General features: G+C 37.5%; 1 protein-coding gene across 4 annotated transcripts in view; it reads right to left on the bottom strand.

Annotated features, from left to right (window-relative positions):
* The window catches only part of DTNBP1 (dystrobrevin binding protein 1), a 156,652-nt gene that overhangs the window by 115,562 nt on the left and 16,802 nt on the right, over positions 1 to 24,288 (bottom strand). For all 4 annotated transcript variants that reach the window (XM_036890614.2, XM_057493639.1, XM_057493637.1 and 1 more), the window contains 2 exons: positions 12,035 to 12,095; positions 2,427 to 2,559 (listed from right to left, as the gene is read on the bottom strand). In XM_036890614.2, the coding sequence (XP_036746509.1) occupies positions 2,427 to 2,559; positions 12,035 to 12,095 (194 nt within the window). The remainder of the gene's footprint in view (positions 1 to 2,426; positions 2,560 to 12,034; positions 12,096 to 24,288) is intronic.

The following is a 24,288-nucleotide window of genomic DNA, read 5'->3' as shown; positions in this document are numbered from 1 at the left end:
ACAAATCCTACCATTTGCAACAACATGGATGGAGCTAGAGGATATTATGCTCAGTGAAATAAGCCAGGTGGAGAAAGACAAGTACCAAATGATTTCACTCATCTGTGGAGCATAAGAACAAAGCAAAAACTGAAGGAACAAAACAGCAGCAGACTCACAGAACTCAAGAATGGACTAACAGTTGCTAAAGGGAAAGGGACTGGGAAGGGTGGGTGGGAAGGGAGGGAGAAGGGGAATAAGGAGCATTATGATTAGCACACATAATGGCACACATAATTAGGAGGTGGCACGGGGAAGGCAGTATAGCACAGAGAAGATAAGTAGTAACTCTATAGCATCTTACTACACTGAGGGACAGTGACTGTAATGGGGTATGTGGTGGGGACTTGATAATGGAGGGAATCTAGTAACCACAATGTTGCACATGTAATTGTATATTAATGATACCAAATAAAAAAAACAACCATCTAGATTTTAAAGGTATCTTCTAAGGAAACAATTAACTCTCCAGAAATAGCTCACTACAGGTTAGATACAGATTTGGGAAAAAAAAATCCAAACTATTCCAAAATTTATTCGGAAGTGACTCTCGAGAATCTAATGGCTTTCATTTGCATGTAGTGGCTGAATTCTCAAATTAGTAAAGAAAGAGAATTCTAGCAAGCATTTGGGAAGCTTAGGTGATTCATCTAAGGAGTGAAAATGCAGTAGCTGAATAGGAAGGTCACACGTCACCAACCACCCAACTTCTTTCAGGACATTAGAATCCTAATGGAGAATGAAAATACAGTATATTCTATTTTAAGAAAGACTTACATAAACGGCATTTCCTAAGCAGAATTAACTATGAAAATCATTAGAAATGTGGCAAAATGCATTCAATCAGCAGAATGGTACCAAACAAAGAACACCTATAAGACTGAAGTTATTCTCAGCTGGAAAAAAAGAGGGGAGGTTATCATAGGCAAATATCTCTGTGAAGAAAACCAACCAATGGAAACCAAGTGACTAAGTGTTATAAGGGATAAGCTAAAAAAACATGGCTAAAAAGAAAATTCCAAGTATCTTGAAGGCTATTTCTAACAACTATCAAAGGCTTGCACCCAGAAGAGGGAAATAATGCAGAGGGCATACACAGCTATTTTACATTTCTTCTAAGATCCAGAATCTCTTTTCCACGACTTGCCTTCACAAATAACAAAAGAAGCACCAGAAGACATCTATAACAGTGCTTTAAATACTGCTCATGAGGCCTACTGACAGCTACCCTCTGAGTTGCCTCATCCACCAGAGGACATCATCACTGTGGTTGGGATCCTGGATCTCCATCTTCCTATGTGACCCTGCACAAATAACAATCACTCCCTACTTTACTCGCCTTATCTGTAAAATGGGATAATAAAGCTACTTTTGTAAGGTTCTTGTGAGAATAAAGATGTTTGTAAAGCACCTGACAATCTCTGACATATAGTAGGTGTTAACTATTGTTAACTATTAAGTTAGCTATTGTTAAAGGCAACAGCATTCCCTGCAACATTTGGGTCTATTTTATTCACTCAAAAGAATCATTTTATGTCTTTGTAATTACTTGCTTTATAAATCAGTTTTGTTTTGCTTTTAAAAAGGTGATACTGAAAAACAGGAATGGATGATAGGGTATCCTTACCTTCTTACCTAGAAGACTGGATCAGGTCATTAGCTCAAGAGGTTTATCTCCTGTATAGGTACTTACCACTTCTTACTTCACTAAGACAGACCTTAAGCTTGGTTAGAAACAGTAAGCTACACTATTATCCTAGGATATGGCACCGTCAAACATAAAAGGTAATTTTCTGACTATAAACCCAAGAAAGAATATCAGCATAATTCATCCCAATGAAAACAAAAAAAAGAATTATAAACTTCCACAAGGTATAAATGTAGCCAAGCAGGTACCCTCATTTAACTGGATTTATTTGATCTCTCACCAGTATGAGGAGAAAAAAAGCAAACTTCAAGACATGAAGCTCTAAGCAGATCTAATGTTAGAAGCAACAACTTCCAGAGCACACCCTACATTCAGAACAAAGACACCCTAATCTCTTTTACTATACACATTTATGCTTTTAAATAGGGACCTAATGTCACAAAGACAACTCTCAGTCACTTTAAAAATCAACAGAATTATGGTTCCTGAGGCAGAAAAGGTGGTATATTTTAGAAATCATCTCTGTACTTTAAATCATTTTCTGTGTATTCCTCAGTTAAACCAGAATATGAAATTAACTAGAACTCTTATTCTCAAAACAAATCCTGTTAACCAAGAATTTAATGTGTTCTTAGAAAGCTTTGAATTTATACACATATAAAATATCCAATTATGTATATAGATGTCCAGATTATCTTCCTTCCTGAAAGAAATGTACAGATACAAACATAAAACTCACTCAGATTTGCTGTCACAGATTCCAAATCTGCTACTAAACCTGGGAGCTGCTGAAGCTGCTCCTGCAACTCTCTGAGGCTTGTCTTCCTTTTCTCCCAGTGCACTGACAGCATAACCACCTCGCTGTCCACCAGCTGCAACACAGAAGAGGAGGGGTGAAGTAAAACCAGACTGCAGGCACAAAGAAACTACAGTCAGCACGATGAGAGTTCGTCCACGGTATCTTTAAAAACCCCTGTACTGACTACAGACAACAGCGCACTACTCTAAAGCAAACTGAAATTGTTTTCTTTCTTAGAAAAGAACCAACTTAATATACAGTGCAGAAAACCTCAAATTGCTGCTTGTCTCAGTGCATCTTAACCCAGAGAAGAAAAAGTTCAGAATGACCTTAGAAATCACTTTTAAATATACCCTATTTTTAAATAAACCATGTATTTGAAAATCCAAATACAGGAAATAAAACAAAAAAGTATCACTAACAACTGGGAAGAAAACAAAAACAAGCCAAAACACAATTAGTGGGTAATTATTTGCTTTACAAAAGGAATTCTTTTAACAGAGAAGTTCCCTAATGCATTTAGAATATGATTCAATTTGCATTTAAACAGGAACTCATTGCATGAAGAAAGGCAAATGGTACTTGTACATGAAGGAATTATTGAGACAGCTGATCAATTACAGAGAAAGGAGAAAAGCATTTATAGTTAACAAAGAGGGAATTCAGATGTAAAGGTATCCTAATAGCAGGTTTGTGATAAACGGACTAGCCCCAAATAATTCTAACTTCTTTTCCTGAAGACTGTAAAGAAATGACAGACATCAGTTTCTCCCAGACAATTTTGTTTTAGTCTTAAGATTTAGGAGGAGCAAGAAGAGGTCATTTTCTGAAAACATCACCAATGACAAGGATTGTGAAAGATACCCACACTAGTATGGTAACTATAAAGACTGCCAGATTCATTACTGTAACAGCTAAGTGATATATAAAGGAAAGACAATTTACATATACCAAGATAAAGATTCTTCAATAGTTAGAACAACTGCTTTTTACTCATATCTCACTAAAAAAAGAACTTCAGAGGAAAAAAACATCAAAATAAGATGGAAAATTATTTGCTGTGTTAGACTGTTTTTGTTTTCTACATTTTAATATTCTAGGAGTTCAAAACATTGAAATAAAAGAACTAAGTCATGTAAAGTGGCTAGAAATCTGCCTGTTTCAATGCAGTTAGCTGTACCTACACTCACTCACCTCCCTGCTGTTTTCAGCCCACACTGCAGGGATAACCACATCATCCCTCACATACAAGCCTCACCTGAGCTGGAGAGGTGACACCCAGCTCCATTCAAGCTGCATTTCTCATTAGTTCTACATTCTTAACAATGCCTCTTGCCAACCTATTTTATAAGGATCCTATTTTTTATAAGTATCCTAAGGATACTATTTTATTGGTTGTTTAAAAAATACTGAGCAGTGCTAATAGATACAGCTGTAATATGGAAACAAGGCTTGAAGCAAGGGCCTGTGTTCATAACCTTCATTTATAATAGTCAACAAACTTCTGTTGACCGCCCACTCGTTGTCAGGCACTGTTTTAGGCACTGGAGATGAAATGGTGAACAGAAGAGAACAGAAATCCTGCCCTCTTGCTGCTTATATTCTGGTAGCAGGTCTACAAATGATCTTGGCTTCAGTTTTTAAACTCTGAAAAAGAAAAAATAATTCCTTTATCTCAGGGTGGATTTGAGGATAAGTAGTATGTTTTTCCTGGTACATGGTATATATTTTTTGTTAAATCCTTAGGTACACTGGTTAATTAGGTTAACAGTTTGAAAAATCTAAAATAAACTTTTTAGAAATTAACCATTTGTTACTGTAAATTAAAGTACAACATGGTTACATGTTAAAACTTAACTATGATCTAGTTCATGCCTTCCATAAAACTGAAAATTATATTTTCTGAATATAGAACACAAGAATATATAAAAGAATGTATCAGAATACACTATCATATAATTTTAAATTAAAAGAATGGGAGGTTGAGTGGATTCTCTGAAACTATAACTACAGGATAATACTATACTATTTTGAGCATTTTTCTGTGTTCCATGTTCTGTGTTATGCAACTAACACATATTATCATGTTTAAACCCCATGGCACCTTCATGAACTAAACAATATTACCACCTTCATTTTACAGATAAAGAACCACAGGTCTTCCCCAAGGGCCACAGAGGACCTAGAATTGATCCCAGGGAATCTGACACTTAAGCCTATGCCCTTTATCAATTATTCCAGGGATTATACTACAGGGATGTAGGAAAGGAAGAAGAAAAGTGAAAAGCTATCAAAAGAAAGGGCTCTGAAAAACTGTAATTAAACTTTACTTATTGGTAAGAAATGATTTATATGCAGAAAGCCAATGTTCTACCTTCAAGTAAATAATTCTGAATAAAGCCAGATTTAACACCAGGAAATCAAGTTTAGGTCTCTAGACAAAACCAAAATTGCAAAATTCCTTCTTGATGGACACTGAAGTTAGGAGAATGAAAAAAAAACAAGGAACACCAACGACTTACAAAACAGCTAACTTTAGGAGCTTGCTGTGTATAAAACTTAACAGTTCAGAGTTTTGGGGTACACTGTTTCATGTAATTTCCAGACAACTTTGGTCAGCAGGGTAAATGATGTTATGCCATTTTATAGATGAGAAAATTACCAACAGAGAGACTAAGTTATTTGCCTAAGATTGAAACGTACTACTGCAGAAACCAGGATTTCCCACCCCTGGCTCAGTTCATTTTCTGCCACGGGTCAGGCAGAGGAGGGCCTCACTGCTGCCCAGAGGGACTGAGGCATGGCTGACTGCCCAGCTTACACATCAGAGCACTACACAAAACCATGGATCTTAGGAGTTCAAACGGAAGACAAGCAAGTATTTCCCAGTAACAGGAATTGGAAGCAAATAATGCACTGCAAGTCTCACTTCACAATACTACCCTCAGAGTTCACCCTTAAGTCATCATTAACTATTTATTCATTTATTTATTACTAAGGGAGGAAAAAAAATTCAAAGAACTTATGGAAAAAAAACTTACAGAAAAAGCATAGACAACAAAGTTACCACTGACCACGGCTTTTTGTTTTCTAAGCTGTTGCTCTGATTTAAGATTGTATAAGAATTAGCTAAGAGTAGATGGCTATGAAGTAATTTGTCAAACAAGACTGAATTGTCCCAAGGAATTTTTGCCCCGGCAGGTTGTAGCTGTCTGGTTAAAGGACACCACACAAGCACAGTCTGACAAAATAAACATAGTTTTAATACTATGTTTTAAAAAAGATACACATTTTAAATATTCACATATGTCTCAACAATACACAGCAGGCTTTAAAATAAACTTTTATTTTCAAAGCTGAGTACTGTATTTCCACAAAGCAACCAATACACTTCTGATCAGATATGGGTCTTAAAATAACTATACAAAAAATGTAAGATCCCCAAATAGCATAAATTCAACAACAGATCTTAAAGAAATTTTCTCCTGTTATGTTTTATTATGAAATACTTATCGCAATCAAAAGAATAATTTTTCCTGAAACTCCTCGCCAGGGTACAGTGCTCGCTGAGCACTGTGGGACTCAGCCTTGTTACTTGGTGCAGTAGCTCACTCCTTCTCACTGCTGTGTGGTATCTGATTTTATGAATAAAACCGAAATCTATTCTGTAGGCAGACTTTGGGACTGTTTAAAGTTTCAACAAAACCTGCCACAAACATTCTGGTACCAATCTCCTTGTGCACACATGCAAGTTTCACAACTGAGTCTCAGATGTGTCCCAGGTATTTATCTCATCTCCCAGAGTGGCTCAACAGGACTTGGTAAGGACCCCCATCCTCACCACCTCTTAACTTTAAGTAGCCTCATCTATCTATTACATAATAGACAATACCACACCAACATTATCATAGGCAATGAGAGCCATATAAGATTATCAGGGAAAGCCTGGGAGGCAATGCTCTGGAAATATCCCTAGGAGTAGAACTGTTGTTTCAAAGGTATGTGCAACCACAACTTCCACTTAACGCCAACTTTTTTTTTTTAATGTGATTATGTCAATGACCTACACTCCCCAGGTCTACTTGCTCCTCGTCGTTTCTTCCAAGGGAAGACGCAAAAACCATCTTCTGCAAATAAAGAAAGTCTGCAGAGAAATCACAAGACTTAAATTTTTGATTATCTATTGAGTGTAAATCTCTGGTTTTCATTTGTATTTCCTTGATTACCAACTGACTTCAAATGTTTTCATGTTTACTGACCATTCACATTTTTTCTTCTGTAAAATGCCTGGTCATATCTTTTGCTCACTTTTCCACTGGATTATTCCTCTTTTCATTGGCTTGTAGGAGTTGTTCATGTTTCCAGAACACTTGTTCTTTTAACTTTTTCATGGTGGTGTTGGATGAATAGAAGCTTTGATAGATCATCAGCATTTTTATTTATGACTGGTGCTTTTTATGCCTTGTTTAATAAATCTTTCTGTATCCTGAGGTCTTAAAGCTCTTCTCTATTTTCTAAAACATGTAAAGTTTTCTCTTTCACATTTCAATTTGATAGAGCCAAAATCTGAACCAAGGTCTTCAACTACTTTTATTCAACATTATACTGGTGGTTCCACCCAGTGTAAAAAGACCTAAGACATGAAAGTCATACAGATTAGAAGAGAAGAAACAAAAGCTACCATCTACATAAAACAACTCCCACTCCTAAATACAAATTACTACAACTGAGAATCTAGTAGGATGGTTGAGTATGGCATCAACACACTACAAGTCGAACACTGCAGGTTTTGGAAGATATCAGGACAAAAAAGTTATCTTTTGTTAAAAACTTGCTAAAATATTTTACTCTGAATACCTAATTTTATTGAATGTATTTTTTTGCCTTAATATTATATATATATTTTCTTTTAACATGTTAACATGGTCAAATGCATTTAACAGATTTTCTAATGTCAGATCAACCTTTTAATCCTGGAGTAAAACTGGTGTATTTTGTTTTTTATGCAGTCAGATGTAGTTTACCAACACAGCCATACACTGCAGAATGTCTCCCAGGCAGAATGACTTTTATCGTTGTGGGCAAAATTGTAACATTTCCAGAATATCTTGCCTGGCTTTAGTACATCTGCATATCAATATGCATTCAGGGGTGGAGGGAAGTTCATCTCTATATCAATGGGCAATTACCTGGGCAAGGGGGGGCTTATCTATACCTAAAAGGTGAGGGAAAGGGCCAGTTTTACTTCTGCTGGAGCAGGAAAGAGAGAAGGGCCTGGACTGCAGTTTGTGGGCAATAAATGGATTTTAAACTATTTCTCCCTTTAATTGATCTCAGTTTTTAGAGGTATTTTGCCCCAGGATTTCCTCTCCCCAGACTTACAATCATCTAACATACATATAACCAATAAAAAATATGGGAATTTATATAAGAAAACTTTATATTTAAACTTGATACACATTTTAAGATGATATGTAAGACACTAAGATTTGTGCATTTTATTGTATGTACTTTAATTTGAAAAAACACAACAGAAACAAAAAACAATGTGTGAGACGATTCTCAAATTACATTTCAAATACAATCGTTGGACATCACAATCCCGACATACCCATAAAGGAGATGCGTGCCTTGCATACTCCTAGTGTTGTGAGACCACATTACTTCAGTATTTAACAATTACATCAAACCTTTTGTGATTGGAAAACTATGTTTTAAACACTTTACATCTTAACAGATTGTTACCCACGTAGAGATGTTCTGTTGGTTTTAAGTATATTTAAGGAAGTTAGTTGAGGGTTTTGGGTTGACATGTTAACACATTGAAACTCTTCCAATTTAGAACGTGGGAAATAGATTCCTGGTCACTTTTCATACAACATCAATTTTCAGAAATAGATTACTGAAGTTAAGTGAGAGATGATACCTTTATTGTATTTATGGTGTTTCTGTCTGTATCCATGTATATAGCTGGACTCCAATTTCACTTTCTCTTACTTGCCTTGTAGGATTTCAGAATCAAGGTTATTCTGGTCTCAAAATGAGCTGGGTACGGTTTCCTCTTTTCTTCATTCACTTCAAGAGTTTGCCTAACATTTAAATGGTAGATTGCCTACAAAGTTTCATAGAACTGTCATATATAACTCCACAGACCTGGTGTTTTCTTAGTGGAAAAATTTTTTAATTAGTAACTTCTTTAGTGGCTATAATACTGCTGAGGATTTAAATTCCTTCTAGAATATGTTTTCATAAAAACTCGTAAGATTTTGCCATTTCTTCTAAGTTTTCAAATTTATCACTTGCTCATAAACTCTTTTTACCCTCTGCTATAATTGCAAGTTATATTCCCTTTAATTCTTAAAATTATTTGTGCTTTCCTTTTTCTTGTTCAATATCACCAGAGATTTCTGTTTCATTAGTCTTTTCTAAGAGATTTTGGCTTTGTTTAGCTTCTCTGTATTTTTATATTCTATGTCATTTACTTCTCTTATCTTTACTATTTCTTTCATTCTTCCTTCAAGAATTTCTCTTTCATTCTTATTCTGTTTTCTCCCCAAATTCTTAGATTATCACTTTTAGTCTTTCTTTTTTCTCTATGAAACTTCCAAGTAAACTTTAGGAAATTTATAGTTTACATAGAGTAATTATCATTCAGTTCTATTTAAAAACTGTCAGTACTCCGTCCTTCTTTGAACCATAAATTGCACTGGGATAATATTCTGCATGATTTCATTTATCTAAAACATAAGAATTGCTTTGTGGACCAGGTACATGGTCAATTTTTATGTGTTCCAAGTATTCTTTAAATAATCTGTATTATATATTTGTTGGGGTGGTATTCTGTATTTGTCCCTCTGGTCAAGTTTGTTAATGACATTAATAAAATCTCCTACATCCAAACTTTTTTTACCTGTTTTTTTCCCCTATCAATTAAGAGGAAATGTATTAAAATACCCCATTTTGATTATGGACTTACCTACTTTTTCCTTGTGATTTTACTTGTCCTTTACATATTCTGAAGCTTTTATTAAGCACACACAGTTGAGACTTTTTCCCTTAAGGAAGAGTGTCTTACCATTATAGAGTAACCCTCTTCTTCCTAATACTGTTTTCCTTTTTCCTTGTAAAGCCTACTTGACTGATAGTAACACAACTACACCAGCTTCCTTTCGGTTAGTACTCATCTAATACATCTTTTTCCATCAATAACAGTGAATCTATCTGTGCCCTAAAAGTTCTGGGTGTGTCTTTTATAGGTAGCTTGTAGCAAGATATTTTTCAAGTTTTCTCAATATATGCTTTTAACAGGTAAGATCAGTCCATTTATGATTATTGCAATTGCTGATGGATTTTTTTTTTTTACTATTATTTTCACATTTTTCTACTTTTCCTTCCTGTTTATTGCCATCTTTTGGACTGACTGAATCACTTCTCATTATTCTAGTTTCTTGTTCTACTGAAGAAACCATTTCTTCTACTTCTAAACCATTCTTCAGTGGTTACCCTTGAAATTCTGCCCTCCATATCTAACTTTAAATCTTAGGTTGCTTTGAGATCTTCTTGCCTTTGGTGTTCTGTAGTTTCAATATGAGATGTCTAGGTATAGACAATAATTTCTCTTGCTTATGGTAGTTTTTGGATCTAAGTATTTACATATCTCATTTCTGGAAAATTCTCAGCCACTTATCTTTTCCTACATTTTCTTTCCCTCATTCTTTCTCTCTAGAATGTTTATGAGATATATTAAGCTGACCCATATGAAACTAATTTTACATAGCAAAATTGGTCCAATGTTGGTAATCTTGCTTGTTTCAACCTAAAGGCCTTCTATAACTAATCTGTGACTTCCTCTTTCATATTTTCCATTTTCTTAACTCAAACATCCCTTTTTTGGTAACTAACTTTCTCTTCCACTTCACTACATTCTGTTAGGCATACACACACACACTGGCTGTTAAGTACATCCTTTGGGTTTCTAATTTTAAAGATGATTTAAAGTCATGTTTGAGTCTTATTCCTTACTCATTTTTTAATCTGTATTATTTTACCTCTTTAGAAGACTGTATACACCTATTCAATAGTCTACATCCAACAGTGTGGTCTAAAGCTTTGTGGGTCTAAATCTTTCTCTTGGGTGTGGTGACTCTCAAAAGTTTGGAAATATGTATTTTGTGTGTTTGCTAATTATTTTTGGAGGAGGTAGTGCAGAATTAATCTGTATGAATCTTGAGCGTAGGTTTACATTAATTCCATCCATTTAGAATTTGTGTCTCTGTTGGGTATCCAAGAACCTGTCGCCTGCAGCCCTGTCATTTCTTCACTCAGTGGCTCATCAGCCACGCAGCACGTAGAAGTCAGAGCCCTGCACTCAGTGAGGCCAAGGTCATGAATAAATTCAAAAAGGTGACTGTATTTATTCCAAGTTGTATGAAGACAGGTCTCCCACTGTCACCTCTGCCAATAGGTAGCTTTCCTTTCTTCTTTTTTCTCTATCTTACCCTTTCACAGAGATGTAGCCACTTCAAAGACCCAAGAGCTTCATGCATGTGTCTCTGACTGAGTCCCCTGTAGACAGTCTAGCCCCACAAGCTTTTGTTTTAGTATTTGACACCAGCTTCCATGCTTTTTTTCATCCACTCTGATTTCATTTCCTTGTTCATTTTTTTAACCCTTTAAGACCTATATTAATTTTTGTGAGCCTAATACATTAAGAATGTCTTAAAAAAAAAGCTCTATCGAACACCTAAGTGTTTCATCACTACAAGGCTTTTCAAAGTATCTAGTCTGTCTTAGTGACAGAAATCTACATTCACCCCTTTTCAGTAATTTCTAAGAGAAACATTAATGTCTAAATTTCATCATATATATGACTTTGTTCTATAAAATTATTAGTTTCACTAATTTAGGTAATGGCAAAGAAAGCCTAATTAAAATTAATTAAAAGTCAGAACCACAGAAGTACTTTTAGAAAAAAGTTTGACATCAGTAGCAGTCAGTATTGATACTGGCTAATAAGCTTTAAGTACATGAGCCGAATAATTTCAATTACAAGTCACTTTTATTCACTATACATTTTATACATAGAAGAAAACAGTTTGTTCTCCTAAGTGAAGTGAGGATGACACCTGAAATGTTTACATTTATTTGCTAAACAAGTTAATGTTTTTAGGTAGGCTGACTAACATTAAGATTCTGCCCAAATAATAAGGAATTCTTAAACAGTGGGTAGAAAGAAAGTACACCTTACAATTTACATATACTACAAAGGCATCAGACTCAGATTCAAAGCATTATACCTAAATGAACCAAATATTTACTTGTGACTTGAAAATGGAAGCCACAAATTCTATAAGCCTACCTAAGCTAAATTACTTAACTGAGAAATTATGGAAATGTGATTTAGGGAGTTTCATAATCAACTACTAAATTAATTACAGATTTTCTGCAAAACATTTTAATGCAACTACTAATTAAATTTCTTAAAAACTAGTGTTGAACATTACAAAAAGACATTTTTCCCACAAGTATAAGATTAGTCAATTCTTTACCTCTCCAGCACTTGCACATTCCTTGGCTCTTCTGTGAAGTGCAGCCCATGTATCTTCATACCTAAGAAAAGCAAAAAATAATTCAAAATGCATGCCACACACTAAACAAACACTACCTAAAAATGTATATGGAACATTCTATGGTGCCAGAAAGGAAAAGCTCAAAAAATAATAGGGACATGTTGTAAGGACCTGAAAATCAACTTGAAGGGGCTTCCAAGGGCCAAATCAGGAACAATTTGAGCAACAAAATAAATAATTGTAGCAATTGATTGCAACTCTAAGAATAAAACATTGATGAGTTCATGTGATTTAAATAATAAATAAATGGAGAAAGGAAAAATTCTTCCTTACAATTCCAATTAATAATTACAGAAAAAAATAAGAAAAGTATAAAATCACCATTTGATAAGCACAACAATAATTGTTTCAGGCCAAGACTTCTAATGATGATAAAATTAACAGGTGAGGAGTAGGATATTTACATAGTCTCAAAGTATCTCCCCACAGGATACTCATAAATTTAGAAAGGGGAAATAGTATTAACAATGGAGCAACCAGGCAGACACTTCCTGAATCAAGTAGTCAATAGTCCTGAGACATATCAAAGTCATGTGCCTGATGATATGATATGCTAGGAAGTACACATCACCCTCTGGTATTCTACTGAGGGACATTTTGCAAACTAACTGGCCAGCACTCTTAAAAAGCATCAAGGTCATGAAAGGCAAAGATCCGGAACTGTTCCAGATTAACAGAGATGAAGAACATACAGTGACTTAAGTACAGCATATGATCCTGGACTAGATCCTGCTCCAGACACTAGGACATTAGTGGGAGAGCTGATGAAAGCTGGATAAAGTCTGTAGATTATCAGTGTTAGCTGTCTGGTTTTCATAATTATACTGTTGTACATAACCTCCAAAATATTTGAAGCAATAATTAACAGAACTGAAGGGAGAAATAAACAGTTATCCAATAACAGAGACTTCAATAGGCTATTCTCAATGGGTAAAATGACCAGACAGAAGGAAAGAGGAACTGAAGAACACAATAAATCAACTAGACAGACATATGCAGAACATCTACCCAACACCAACATCAAGTAGTGCACATGGGACACTCTCCAGGATAGACCACGTGTTAGGCCATAAATTAAAAACCTCAAAAGATATTAAAATGGAGCATATGGGAAATCTGACCCTTATGCATAATTTTACTGTGAACCTAAGATTGTTCTAAAAAATAAAAAGTCTACACTAAAAAAGAGAGATCCTACAAAGTATCTTCTCTGACCACAACAGGATAAAGTTAGAAAACACTAACAAAAGAAAAACTGGAAAATTCACAAATTGTGGTAATTAAACAACATACTCAAACAACCAATAGGTCAAGGAAGAAATCACAAGAAAAATCAGAAAATATGAATGAAAGAGATGAAAATGAAAACAACATATCAAAACTTATTTGACACAGCAAAAGCATGGTTAAGAGTAAAATGTATAGCTATAAAGACTTCCATTAGAAAAGAAGAAAGATCTCAAGTCAACAACCTAGCTTCAGAACTTAGAAAATTAGAAAAAGAACAAACTGAAGCCAAAGCTAGCAGAAGGAATTAAGCATCAGAGCAGAGATAGGGAATTCAAACATTAGAGAAAAGTCAGTAAATGAAAAATCAGTTCTTCAAATAGATTAACAAAATTAAACCATTAGATAGACTAAGAAAAAAAAAGATTCAGAATTAAAAATAAAAGTGGGGCCATTTACTACCAATTCCACAGAGATAAAAGACATGAATAACTGTATGCCAACAAACTGGATAACCCAGATAAAATGTACAAATTTCTAGAAACATAAAACCTACCAGGACTGAATCCCAGATAATCAGAAAATCTGAATAGACCCATAACTAGTAAGACTGGATCAGTAACAAAAAACATCCCTCCTGAACAACTGATGGATCAAAGAAGATATTAAAAGGAAACAAAAAATCTTGAGACAAACATAAATGGAAACACAACATACCAAAACTTATGGGATGCAGCAAAAGCAGTTCTAAGAGGAAAGTTTATAGCAATACCTACATTAAGAAGAAAGATTGCAAATAAACAAGCCAACTCTACGCCTAAAGGAAATAGAAAAATTATAAACTGAACCCAAAGTTTAGATCATAAAGATTAGAGCAGAAATAAATGAAACAGAGAACAGGAAAACAGTAGAAAAAAAATTAACCAAACTAAAGGTTGGTCCTTTGAAAAGAAACAAAATTAACAAACCCTTAGCTAGACTAACCAAGGGAAAAAGGGAAAGGAGCCAAATCAGCACAAATATAAGTGTGAAAGATAACATTACAACTGACACTACAGAAACACAAGAGATCATAAGAGGCTGCTAAAAACAACTGTTCACCAACAAACTTCACAACCTAGAATGGAAAAATATTTAGAAACACACAAACTAAAATTTGAAGAAACAGAAAGTCTGAATAAATCAATTACTAGAAAGGAGATGGAATCAGCAATCAAAAATTTCCCAACAAAGAAAACTCCAGAACCAGATGGCTTCATTAGTGAGTTTTACCGAACATTTAAAGAAGAATTAATGCCAATCCTCAGTCTTCCAAAAAATTGAAGATGGGGGGAACACTCCTAAACTCATTTTACAAAGCCAGCATTACCCTAACCAAAGCCAGGAAAGAAAACTATCTGAGAAAAAGAAAACCAAAACTACAGACCAATATTCCTGGATGAATATAGATGCAAAAATTCCCAAAATACTAGGAAACTGAATTCAGTAGCACATTAAAAGAATCATTTTCCATAGCCAAGAATTGGAAGCAACCTAAATGTCCATCGATAGATGAATGGATAAAGAAGATGTGGTACATATACACAATGGAATACTACTCAGCCATAAGAAAAGGGCAAATCCAACCATTTGCAGCAACATGGATGGAGCTGGAGGGTATTATGCTCAGTGAAACAAGCCAAGCAGAGAAAGAGAAATACCAAATGATTTCACTCATCTGTGGAATATAAGAACAAAGGAAAAACTGAAGGAACAAAACAGCAACAGAATCACAGAACTCAAGAATGGACTAACAGGTACCAAAGGGAAGGGGACTGGGGAGGATGGGTGGGTAGGGAGGGATAAGGGCGGGCAGAAAAAGAGGGGTATTAAGATTAGCATCCATAGCGGGGTGGGAGAAAGGGGAGGACTGTACAACACAGAGAAGACAAGTAGTGATTCTACAACAGTTTGCTACGCTGATGGACAGTGACTGTAAAGGAGTATATAGGGGGAACCTGGTATAGGGGAGAGCCTAGTAAACAAAGTATTCGTCATGTAAGTGTAGATTAATGATTAAAAAAAAAAAAAAAGCAGTTCCTATGTGGTGACCTCTAATGAGTTCTACACAATGATATAAAGGACATATAAAAGTGTAGGCAAAGGGTCTGTTTGTGTTTATACAGAGGATCAAAGCCTAATTTGGCTACCCTGAAAATGAACTAAGATACGATATGAAAAAGAACTTCCAACATCAGCACTCTCGGGAAGACTCATGACAGAAGATGATCAGCAAAAAAAAAAAAAAAAACTCCAACAAAGATCTACACACTGCCACAGGTGTAGATGCACTCATCCCACCAGCTCCTGGACTTGCCATGGGAATGATGAAGGAGATATCTAAGCTGGCCTGTGCATACAGTAAAACAAAAAATTGGACTGGATCTACACTGTTGGAACTCAACCAAGAATTAGGAGAAGTGCAAATTGTAGCACTCCAAAATCTTACAACCACAGACTATTTATTGTTAAAAGAAAATATGGGATATGAACAGTCCCCAGGAATGGGTTGTTCTAGTTTATCTGAATTCTCTCAGACTGTTTAAGTTCAGTCGGACAATATCCACCATATCATAGATAAGTTTTCACAAATGCCTAAGGTGCCTAACTGGTTTTCTTGGTTTCACTGGAGATGGCTAGTAATTACAGGTATGCTTTGGTTAGGTAACTATATTCCTATTATGTTAATGTGTGTGCACAATTTAATTAGTAGTTTAAAACCTATCCATGCTGAAGTTACTCTACAAGAAGATATGTCAAAGAAATAATCAATCTTCCCAGGTTTTCTTCTGCCTGCTACTTCTATAGCTTTTATTCTTCCTACCTAATCACAACCTTTAAATAGAACTCGTGCCACATGTCGAATTTAACGAGTATCATAATTCTTCCAAGTGGTAAAGACACCTCAAGACAAATGCTGGGCATAGAAGCCACAGGGCATAAATATGCAAAGAAGTAAAAAGCTAACCTTTTCAAACAATAAGGCTTCTCTCTCACTTACCAACTTAACATTTCCCTGTATGGCCCCGGAAGATGACTGGTTAGCCAGAGACAGGTAAGATTCCTCAAGGGAGGAACAACCTAAGACAGGCACAGTCGCAGGGGGCCATCTGGTGAGAAAATGGGGAGCAGCAGAGGTGAGGCTTAGAACCTCCCCCCTCATGTTCTGAGAGAAATCTTCTGCATACATGGATGTTTATTGCCCTCATCTAGCTCGGATTAACACATAGTCTACAGGCACACACCTGATCATCTACATTTGCTCTCTTACAACACTAAACTCTGTTTTCTACCTTTATCTCGTATCTACCTAACACTTCAGCATTTTATTAAAAATAATAATAATAGAGAAATGTGGTATCCACATATAAATCAATTTTAAAAATCAAATGAATATTCATATTTGAACTGTGTATAGTTCATAATGCATGAACAAAACCGAAAGCTTCTGTGATGACTGCCCTTGCACTGTTCACCATGTAACTTATTCACTATGTAAGAATTTGTACTCCATGTAAGAATTTGTTCGTTATGCATCAGAAGATTGGAGACTGACGAAAATTAGGCTTGGGGTGGATTAATGATTGTGCATTGAGTATTGACTCCCCTATACAGAAATTTATTGTTGTTAACAACTATTTGATCAATAAATATGAGAGATGCCCTCACAAAGTATATATATATAAACACACTTCCAATTGTAAAGTAAATAAGTAACCAGGATGTAATGTATAGCATAAGGAATATAGTCAAAATATTGTAACAACTTGGTATGGTGATAGCTGGTACCTAGAATTATCATGTATATAAATGTTGAATCACTGTGTTGTACACCTGAAACTAATGTAATGTAATACTGTTGTCAACTACCCTTCAATATAAAAAAAAAAGAATCATTTTCCATAATCAAGCAGGATTTATACCAGGGATGCAAGGATGGTTCCATATCCCAAAATCAATGTGATACAGCACAATAAAAAGAATGAAAGAATAGTGTCACATGCACATCTCAATAGACACAGAAAAAGCACATGACAAAATTCAATGTCAGCTCATGACAAAAAATCTTAAATTAGGTATAGAAGGAATGTTCCTCAATATATAAAGGCCATTTATAGTAAGTCCACAAGTAACATCATACTCAATGGTGAAAGGGTGAAAGCTTTTCCTCTAAGATCAGGACAAGGATGACCACTCTCACCACCCCTATTCAACATAGTAGAAGTACTAACCAGAGCAATCAGGCAAGAAAAATAAAAGGCGTCCAAATCAGAAATAAAGAAGTAAAACTATCTCTATTTGCAGATGACATGATTTCCTGTAGAGAAAATCCTAAGACTCCCAACAAAAAAACTATTAGATCGACTCAATGAATTCAGTAAAGTTGCAGGATACAAAATTAACATACAAAAATCAGTAGTGCTTCTATACACTAACAATAGATTATCTGAAAAAGAAATAAACAATCCAACTTACAATAGTATCAAAAATAATAAAATACTTAGGAATAAACAACGGGGAGGTAAAAGAGCTCTACTATGAAAGCTACAAGACACTGATGTACAAAATCAAAGACAAAAACAAATGGAAAATGATGGACAGTGGCTGCATTGGGGTATGGGTGGGGACTTGATAATATGGGTAAATGTAGTAACCACATTGTTTTTTCATGTGAAACCTTCATAAGAGAGGATATCAATTATACCTTAATAAAAAAAAAGTATGCAAAAAAAAACACAAATGGAAAAATAGTCCAGGTTCAAGATGTGAAAGAATATTGTTAAAATGTCAAAACTACCAAAATCCATCTATAGATTCAATGCAATCCCTATCAAGATTCCAATGGCATTTTCTCAACAAAATACTAGCAAACTGAATTCAGCAGCATACTAGAGGGATTATACACTATAATCAATTGATTTTTCCTGAATTCAAAAATAGTTCAACATATCAAAATCAATCAATGTAATACACATTAACAGAATGCAGGGGGGAAAAAGCACAATAATTTCACCTGATGCTGAAAAAAGCATTTGACATGATAAAAACTCAAAATCTAGAAATAGAAGGAAACCATCTCAACATAATAAAAACCATTTATGACAAACCCACAGGAAACATCATACTCAATGGTGAAAGACCAAAAACTTCCTTTAAGATCAGGAACAGGACAAAGAAGCTCACTTTTGTTACTTCTATTCATTATAGTACTGGAAGATCTAACCAGTTAGGCAAGAAAAAGAAATAAAAGGCATCCAAATTGGAAAGGACGAGGCAAAATTTTATCTGTTTGCAGATGATATGATCTTCTATGTAGAAAGCCTAAGGATTCCACAAAAACAAACCCTGTTAGAAATAATAAATGAATCCAGCAAATTAACAGACTACAAAATCAACAGTTGGATTTCTATATACTAACAATAAATAATCCAAGAAAGAAATCAGGAAAACAATCCCCTTTATAATAGCATCAAAAAAATTAGGAATTAACAAAGGAAAGACGTGTACAATGAAAACTACAGAACACTGCTGAAAGAAATTAAAGAAGGCATAAATAAACAAAAAGATATCTCATGTTCATGGATTGGAAGACTTAATAATGTTAAGATGTCTATAATACCCAAAGTGATCTATAAATTCAATGCAATCCCTGTCAAAATCCCAATGGCATTTTTTATAAAAGTAGAAAAAAATCAATTCATATGGAATCCCAAGGGACCCTGCATAGACAAAACAATATTGAAAAGAATAAAGTTGCGAGACTCACACATGCCAATTTAAAAAGTTATGACAAAGCCACAGTCATCACAACAGTGCAGTACTGGTATAAAAACAGACATACAGACCAATGAAAGAGAGACCCAGATGGTTAAATAGTTTTCGACAAGGATGCCAAAACCATTCAATGGGGAAAGGATAGTCCTTTCAACAAATGGTGCTGCAGAAAACTGGATACTGACATGCAAAAGAATGGAGCTGGATCCTTCCTTAATACGATACATAAAAATCAGTTAAAAATGGATCAAAAATCCAACCATAACTAAAATTATAAAACTCACAGAAGAAAACTTGGGGAAAAGCTTCATGATTTTGGAATTGGCAGTAATTTCTTGGATATGCCACTAAAGTCACAAGAATAAAAGAAAAAAGACAAATTGATCAAAATTAAAAACATCTGAGCTTCAAAGAACACAATCAACAGTAAAAAGGCAACCCACTGAATGAGAGAAAATATTTGCAAACCACATCTCTGTTAAGAGATTAATATCCAGAATATATATAGAGAACTTCTAACATGCAACAACAAAAACAACCACTCTATCCAACAATGGGCAAAGGAATTCAACTGACATTTTTCTAAAAAACATATACAAATGGCCAAAAACACATAAAAAGATGCTCCCCATTGTCAGTCAGTAAGGAAATGCAAATCAAAACCACAATGAGATACCACTTCACACCAATTATAAAGAACCCAAAAGCAGAAAATAACAAGTTTTGGTGTGGATGTAGATATGGGAATTATTATGTACTGTTTGTAGGAATGTAAAATGGTGCAGTTGCCATGTAAAATACTATAGTCATTCTTTAAAAAGTTAATAGAACTGCCAAATAATTCAGCAATTCTACTTCAGAGTATATACCCCTAAAAAACTTAAGAGTCTTGAAGAGAGATTTGCACACGCATGTTCAATGCAGCATTTTCACAAGAGCCAAAAGGTTGAAGGAACCTAAGTGTTCATTAATGGATGAATGGATAAGGAAAATATGGTAAATACTTACAATGGAATATTATTCAGCCTTAACTGACATATGCTCCAACAAGCATAAATCTTGAAAGCCAGTCACAAAAAGACAAATAGTGTATGTTGTCACTTACATGAGGTACCTACCTAAGGTCGCCAAATTCATAGAAAGAGAAAGTAGAATGATGACTGACAGGGGCAGGGGTAAAGGGCAATGGAGAGAGTTGCTGGTTATGGTAGAGTTTCAGTTTTGCAGGATGAAAAGAGTTTTAGAGACTGGATGCACAATGTGAATGTACCTAACACTGAAGAGTCCTGACTAAAGAGTCTGGGCATAAGCTACTCCATTTTTTTTAATGACTTCATTTTGTGAGAAACAGGTCACGCCCGCTCTGCGCATGGCCCATTTCGTGCACAGCCCACTCTGCGCACAGCCCGCTTTACACATGGCATGCTCTGCGCACAGCATGCTCTGTGCACTGCCTGTTTTGTGCATGGCCCGCTTTGTGCACGGCCCGCTCTGCGCACGACCCGCTCTGCGCATGACCGTTTTACGCACAGCCCATTTTGCGCACAGCCCGCTCTGCGCACGGCCTCATTCCTGTGTATAAAAGAAGAATGAACTTGTACTTTGGGGTCTCCACCTGCGCGTGTGAGACCCCAGCATGCTGGCTACCCAATAAAAGCTCTTGCTTTTGCATCCACGCGTCTCCCGGTTATTTGGAGGTCGATTACATGGACCCAACATTTGGGGTTATTTGGATGTCGATTACACGGACCCAACATTCGGGGGCTCGTCCGGGATTGTGCTCTCATAACTGGCGACTGTGTGGAGCGTGCAGGTAAGTGTGAGTGTGACTGCAGTGTTTGATTGCCTGTTTACGTGCCGTGTGTCCTTGCATTTGTGCCGTTTGTCAGCGGAAACCTGATCTGGTGGTCCAGAGACTAGGTGGAGGCACTATTTTTCCCTGCATCTTGGTGAGCACAGAGACGTCCCTTGCTCACTTCTGTTTTTTGGACTTTATTTTTCAGTCTGGTGGGAGAAGGGAGGTCGCTCCCTGATGGAGCCCTTTTATGGGAGAGGCCGTCCTCCCACACCTGGTTTCTGTTTCTTTTTGGAGAGTGTGATGGAGCCCTTTTTACAGGAGAGGCCATCCCTCTTCATCTGGTTTCTTTTTGGAAAGAGGCGTCCTTACATCATGTTCTCTGTTTGTATACTCATATTTGTCTGTCTTGTCTTCTTGTTTCTCTTCGGCATGGGCCAGTCGCACTCTACTCCCTCTACTCCCCTGTCTATCTTCATATCTCACTTCAGTGACTTTCGAACCCAGGCTAAAAATCTTGGTTTTGCTGTCAAAAAGGGTAAACTTTCTATCTTTTGGAGGAATGAATGGCCTAAGTTCGGAGTAGGGTGGCCTGAGGAGGGCACATTTGACCTCCCCACCATTTTCAGAGTCAAGGGCCTTGTATATAGTCGTCCTGGGCACCCCGACCAGGTTCCTTATATCACCATTTCGCAGACTCTAGTGGAAAGTCGACCTAAATGGCTGGCTCCCCTTCTTCGGCCTTTAAAGGCGACCCTCGTGGCCACTGCTTCCTCAAAAGCTCCATGCTCCTCTAAGGCACCCCGCAAGTCGAATCCCAATCCCTCGGGTTCCTTCAGCCCCATCTCTTTATCCTGTCCTCCCCCCGTCAGACCCCCTTTTGGAAGATCCATCCTTTCCCCATCTGCCGTCATATGAATCCGCTCCTCTTCCCAATCCTCCTGAACCTTCACCTATGGAAGAGGAACCTGACCCGGAGGACCCACCCATGTTGATTAGTCCTCCCCATACTCGCTCTCGAGACCGATGAACTCCCGAGAACACCCCAGGCACGGTGGCCCTACCTTTGCAGGCGGCAGGCCCACTGGGCCCCGATGGCCAACAGTTCTTAGTTCACTGGCCTTTCTCTACCAGTGACTTATATAATTGCAAAATGCAGAATCTCCCTTCTCTGAGAAACCCAGTAAAATTATAGACTTGTTAGATTCAGTCCTTTTTACCCACCAGCCCACCTGGGATGACTGCCATCAGCTTTTACAGGTTCTCTTCACCACTGAAGAAAGAGAGAGAGTCCTGACTGAAGCCCGGAAACTAGTCCCAGGGGTTGATGGGAGACCAACCACGGATTTAGATATTATAAACATCAGGTTCCCCTCGAGTAGGCCTGGCTGGGACTTCAATACGGACGAAGGTAAGGAGAGGCTGTCTACTGCCAGATTATGATGGGGGGTCTCCGGGCGGCAGCACGCAGTCCCACCAATTTGTCTAAAGTAAGTCAGGTGAAACAGGAGCCCACAGAACCTCCTGGAGCTTTCCTTGAGAGACTGCTGGAAGCCTACAGGACCTATACTCCCCTGGACCCAGAAGCTGCTCAAAACCGGTCTGCGGTAAGTTTGGCCTTTGTCAATCAATCGGCCCCAGACATCAGACGGAAGTTACAAAGATCAGAAGGTTTTGAGGGAAAAAGGGTAGCCGAACTTTGGCAGTGGCTGAGAAAGTGTTCAATAACCGAGACACCCCAGAAGAGAGACAGACCCATGGGTTAGCTAAGATTTTGTTGGCTAATTCGTTAGAAGGTCCTGCCCAGAACCGAGAATTAAAAAGGCTGACTGAACAAAGGGGCCCTCGAGATTCCAAAACCTCCCCCAAGGGCCGGAACCCACTGCAAAAAGACCAGTGTGCCTACTGCAAAGAGAGAGGCCATTGGAAAAATGAATGCCCCAAGAGAGAAGCCAGGGAACAACCCAAGGTCCTCCAGATGGAAGGCTTAGATGACTGAAGGGGGAGGGGGTTCCCCTCCCCAAGCCTTGGGTAACCCTGAATGTGGAGGGAAAGCCAGTGACTTTTATGGTTGACACTGGAGCAGAACATTCAATTCTTAAGAACCCCATGGGGCCCCTTTCTCCCAAACAGTCCTGGGTACAAGGAGCCACAGGATCTAACCGATATTCATGGACTACCCAAAGATCCACAGACCTAAAATTGGGATGGGTATCCCACTCATTCATGGTTATCCCTGAGTGCCCCTACCCACTTCTGGGGAGAGCTTTGCTGTCCAAGGTGGGAGCCCACATCCACTTTGAGGGTGACTCGGTTTCCGTAAATGACCAGAATGGAGCCCCTGTCAGCATTCTTACCTTATCGCTTAATGATGAACATAGACTTTACCCTAACCCGAGAAGAGAAAAAGACAACTATGAGCTCCTCCATAAGTGGCTAAAAGAGATCCCAGAAGTATGGACCGAGACGGGAGGCATTGGATGGGCAAAGCATCGGGCACTGATAGTGGTCCAACTAAAGGCCACTGCCACTCCTGTCCATGTGCGGCAGTACCCGATCCCCCAAGAAGCAAAGGTGGGCATTGCCTTTCATATCCAACACCTGCGACAGGCAGGAATTCTAGTCCCGTGCCAGTCGCCTTGGAACACCCCTCTACTGCCTGTTAAGAAACCAGGGACAAATGACTTCCATCCAGTACAGGACTTGCGAGAAATTAATAAATGGGTGGAGGACATCCACCCCACAGTCCCCAACCCTTACACCCTTTTGAGCTCTCTGCCACCTGACAGGGTCGTATACACTGTCCTAGACCTATAGGACGCTTTCTTCAGCTTACCACTAGCTGCCTTGAATCAACTGCTGATTGCTTTTGAATGGAGAGACCCGGAGGACGGATTGAATGGTCAACTGACTTGGACCAGGTTGCCTCAGGGATTCAAGAACTCACCGACCATCTTCGACGAGGCCCTCCATGAAGATCTGAGTGAGTACCAGCGTTTCCACCCAGAGGTGAGCCTGCTTCAATATGTAGATGATTTACTCATAGCTGCCCGGACAGAAATAAAATGTCAGGCAGCCACTAAAGATTTACTTATGACACTGGGAAAACAAGGGTACCGAGCGTCTGCTAAATAAGCTCAACTCTGTTTAGAAGAAGTCACCAACTTGGGATATAAACTCAAGGGGGGACGCCGATGGCTATCCCAGGCCAGAAAAGAGACTATTTTCCAGCTACCAAGGCCAGACTGTAGACGGGCTGTCAGGGAGTTCTTGGGGACAGCAGGGTTCTGCCACCTCTGGATTCCTGGCTTTGCTGAACTACCTAAGCCCTTATATG

The sequence above is a fragment of the Manis pentadactyla genome, chromosome 16 (genome assembly GCF_030020395.1).
Source record: "Manis pentadactyla isolate mManPen7 chromosome 16, mManPen7.hap1, whole genome shotgun sequence".
NCBI classification, from domain to species: Eukaryota; Metazoa; Chordata; class Mammalia; order Pholidota; family Manidae; genus Manis; species Manis pentadactyla.
Note: the sequence above shows the minus strand (reverse complement) of the source record. Positions and strands in the feature narration are given on the sequence as shown.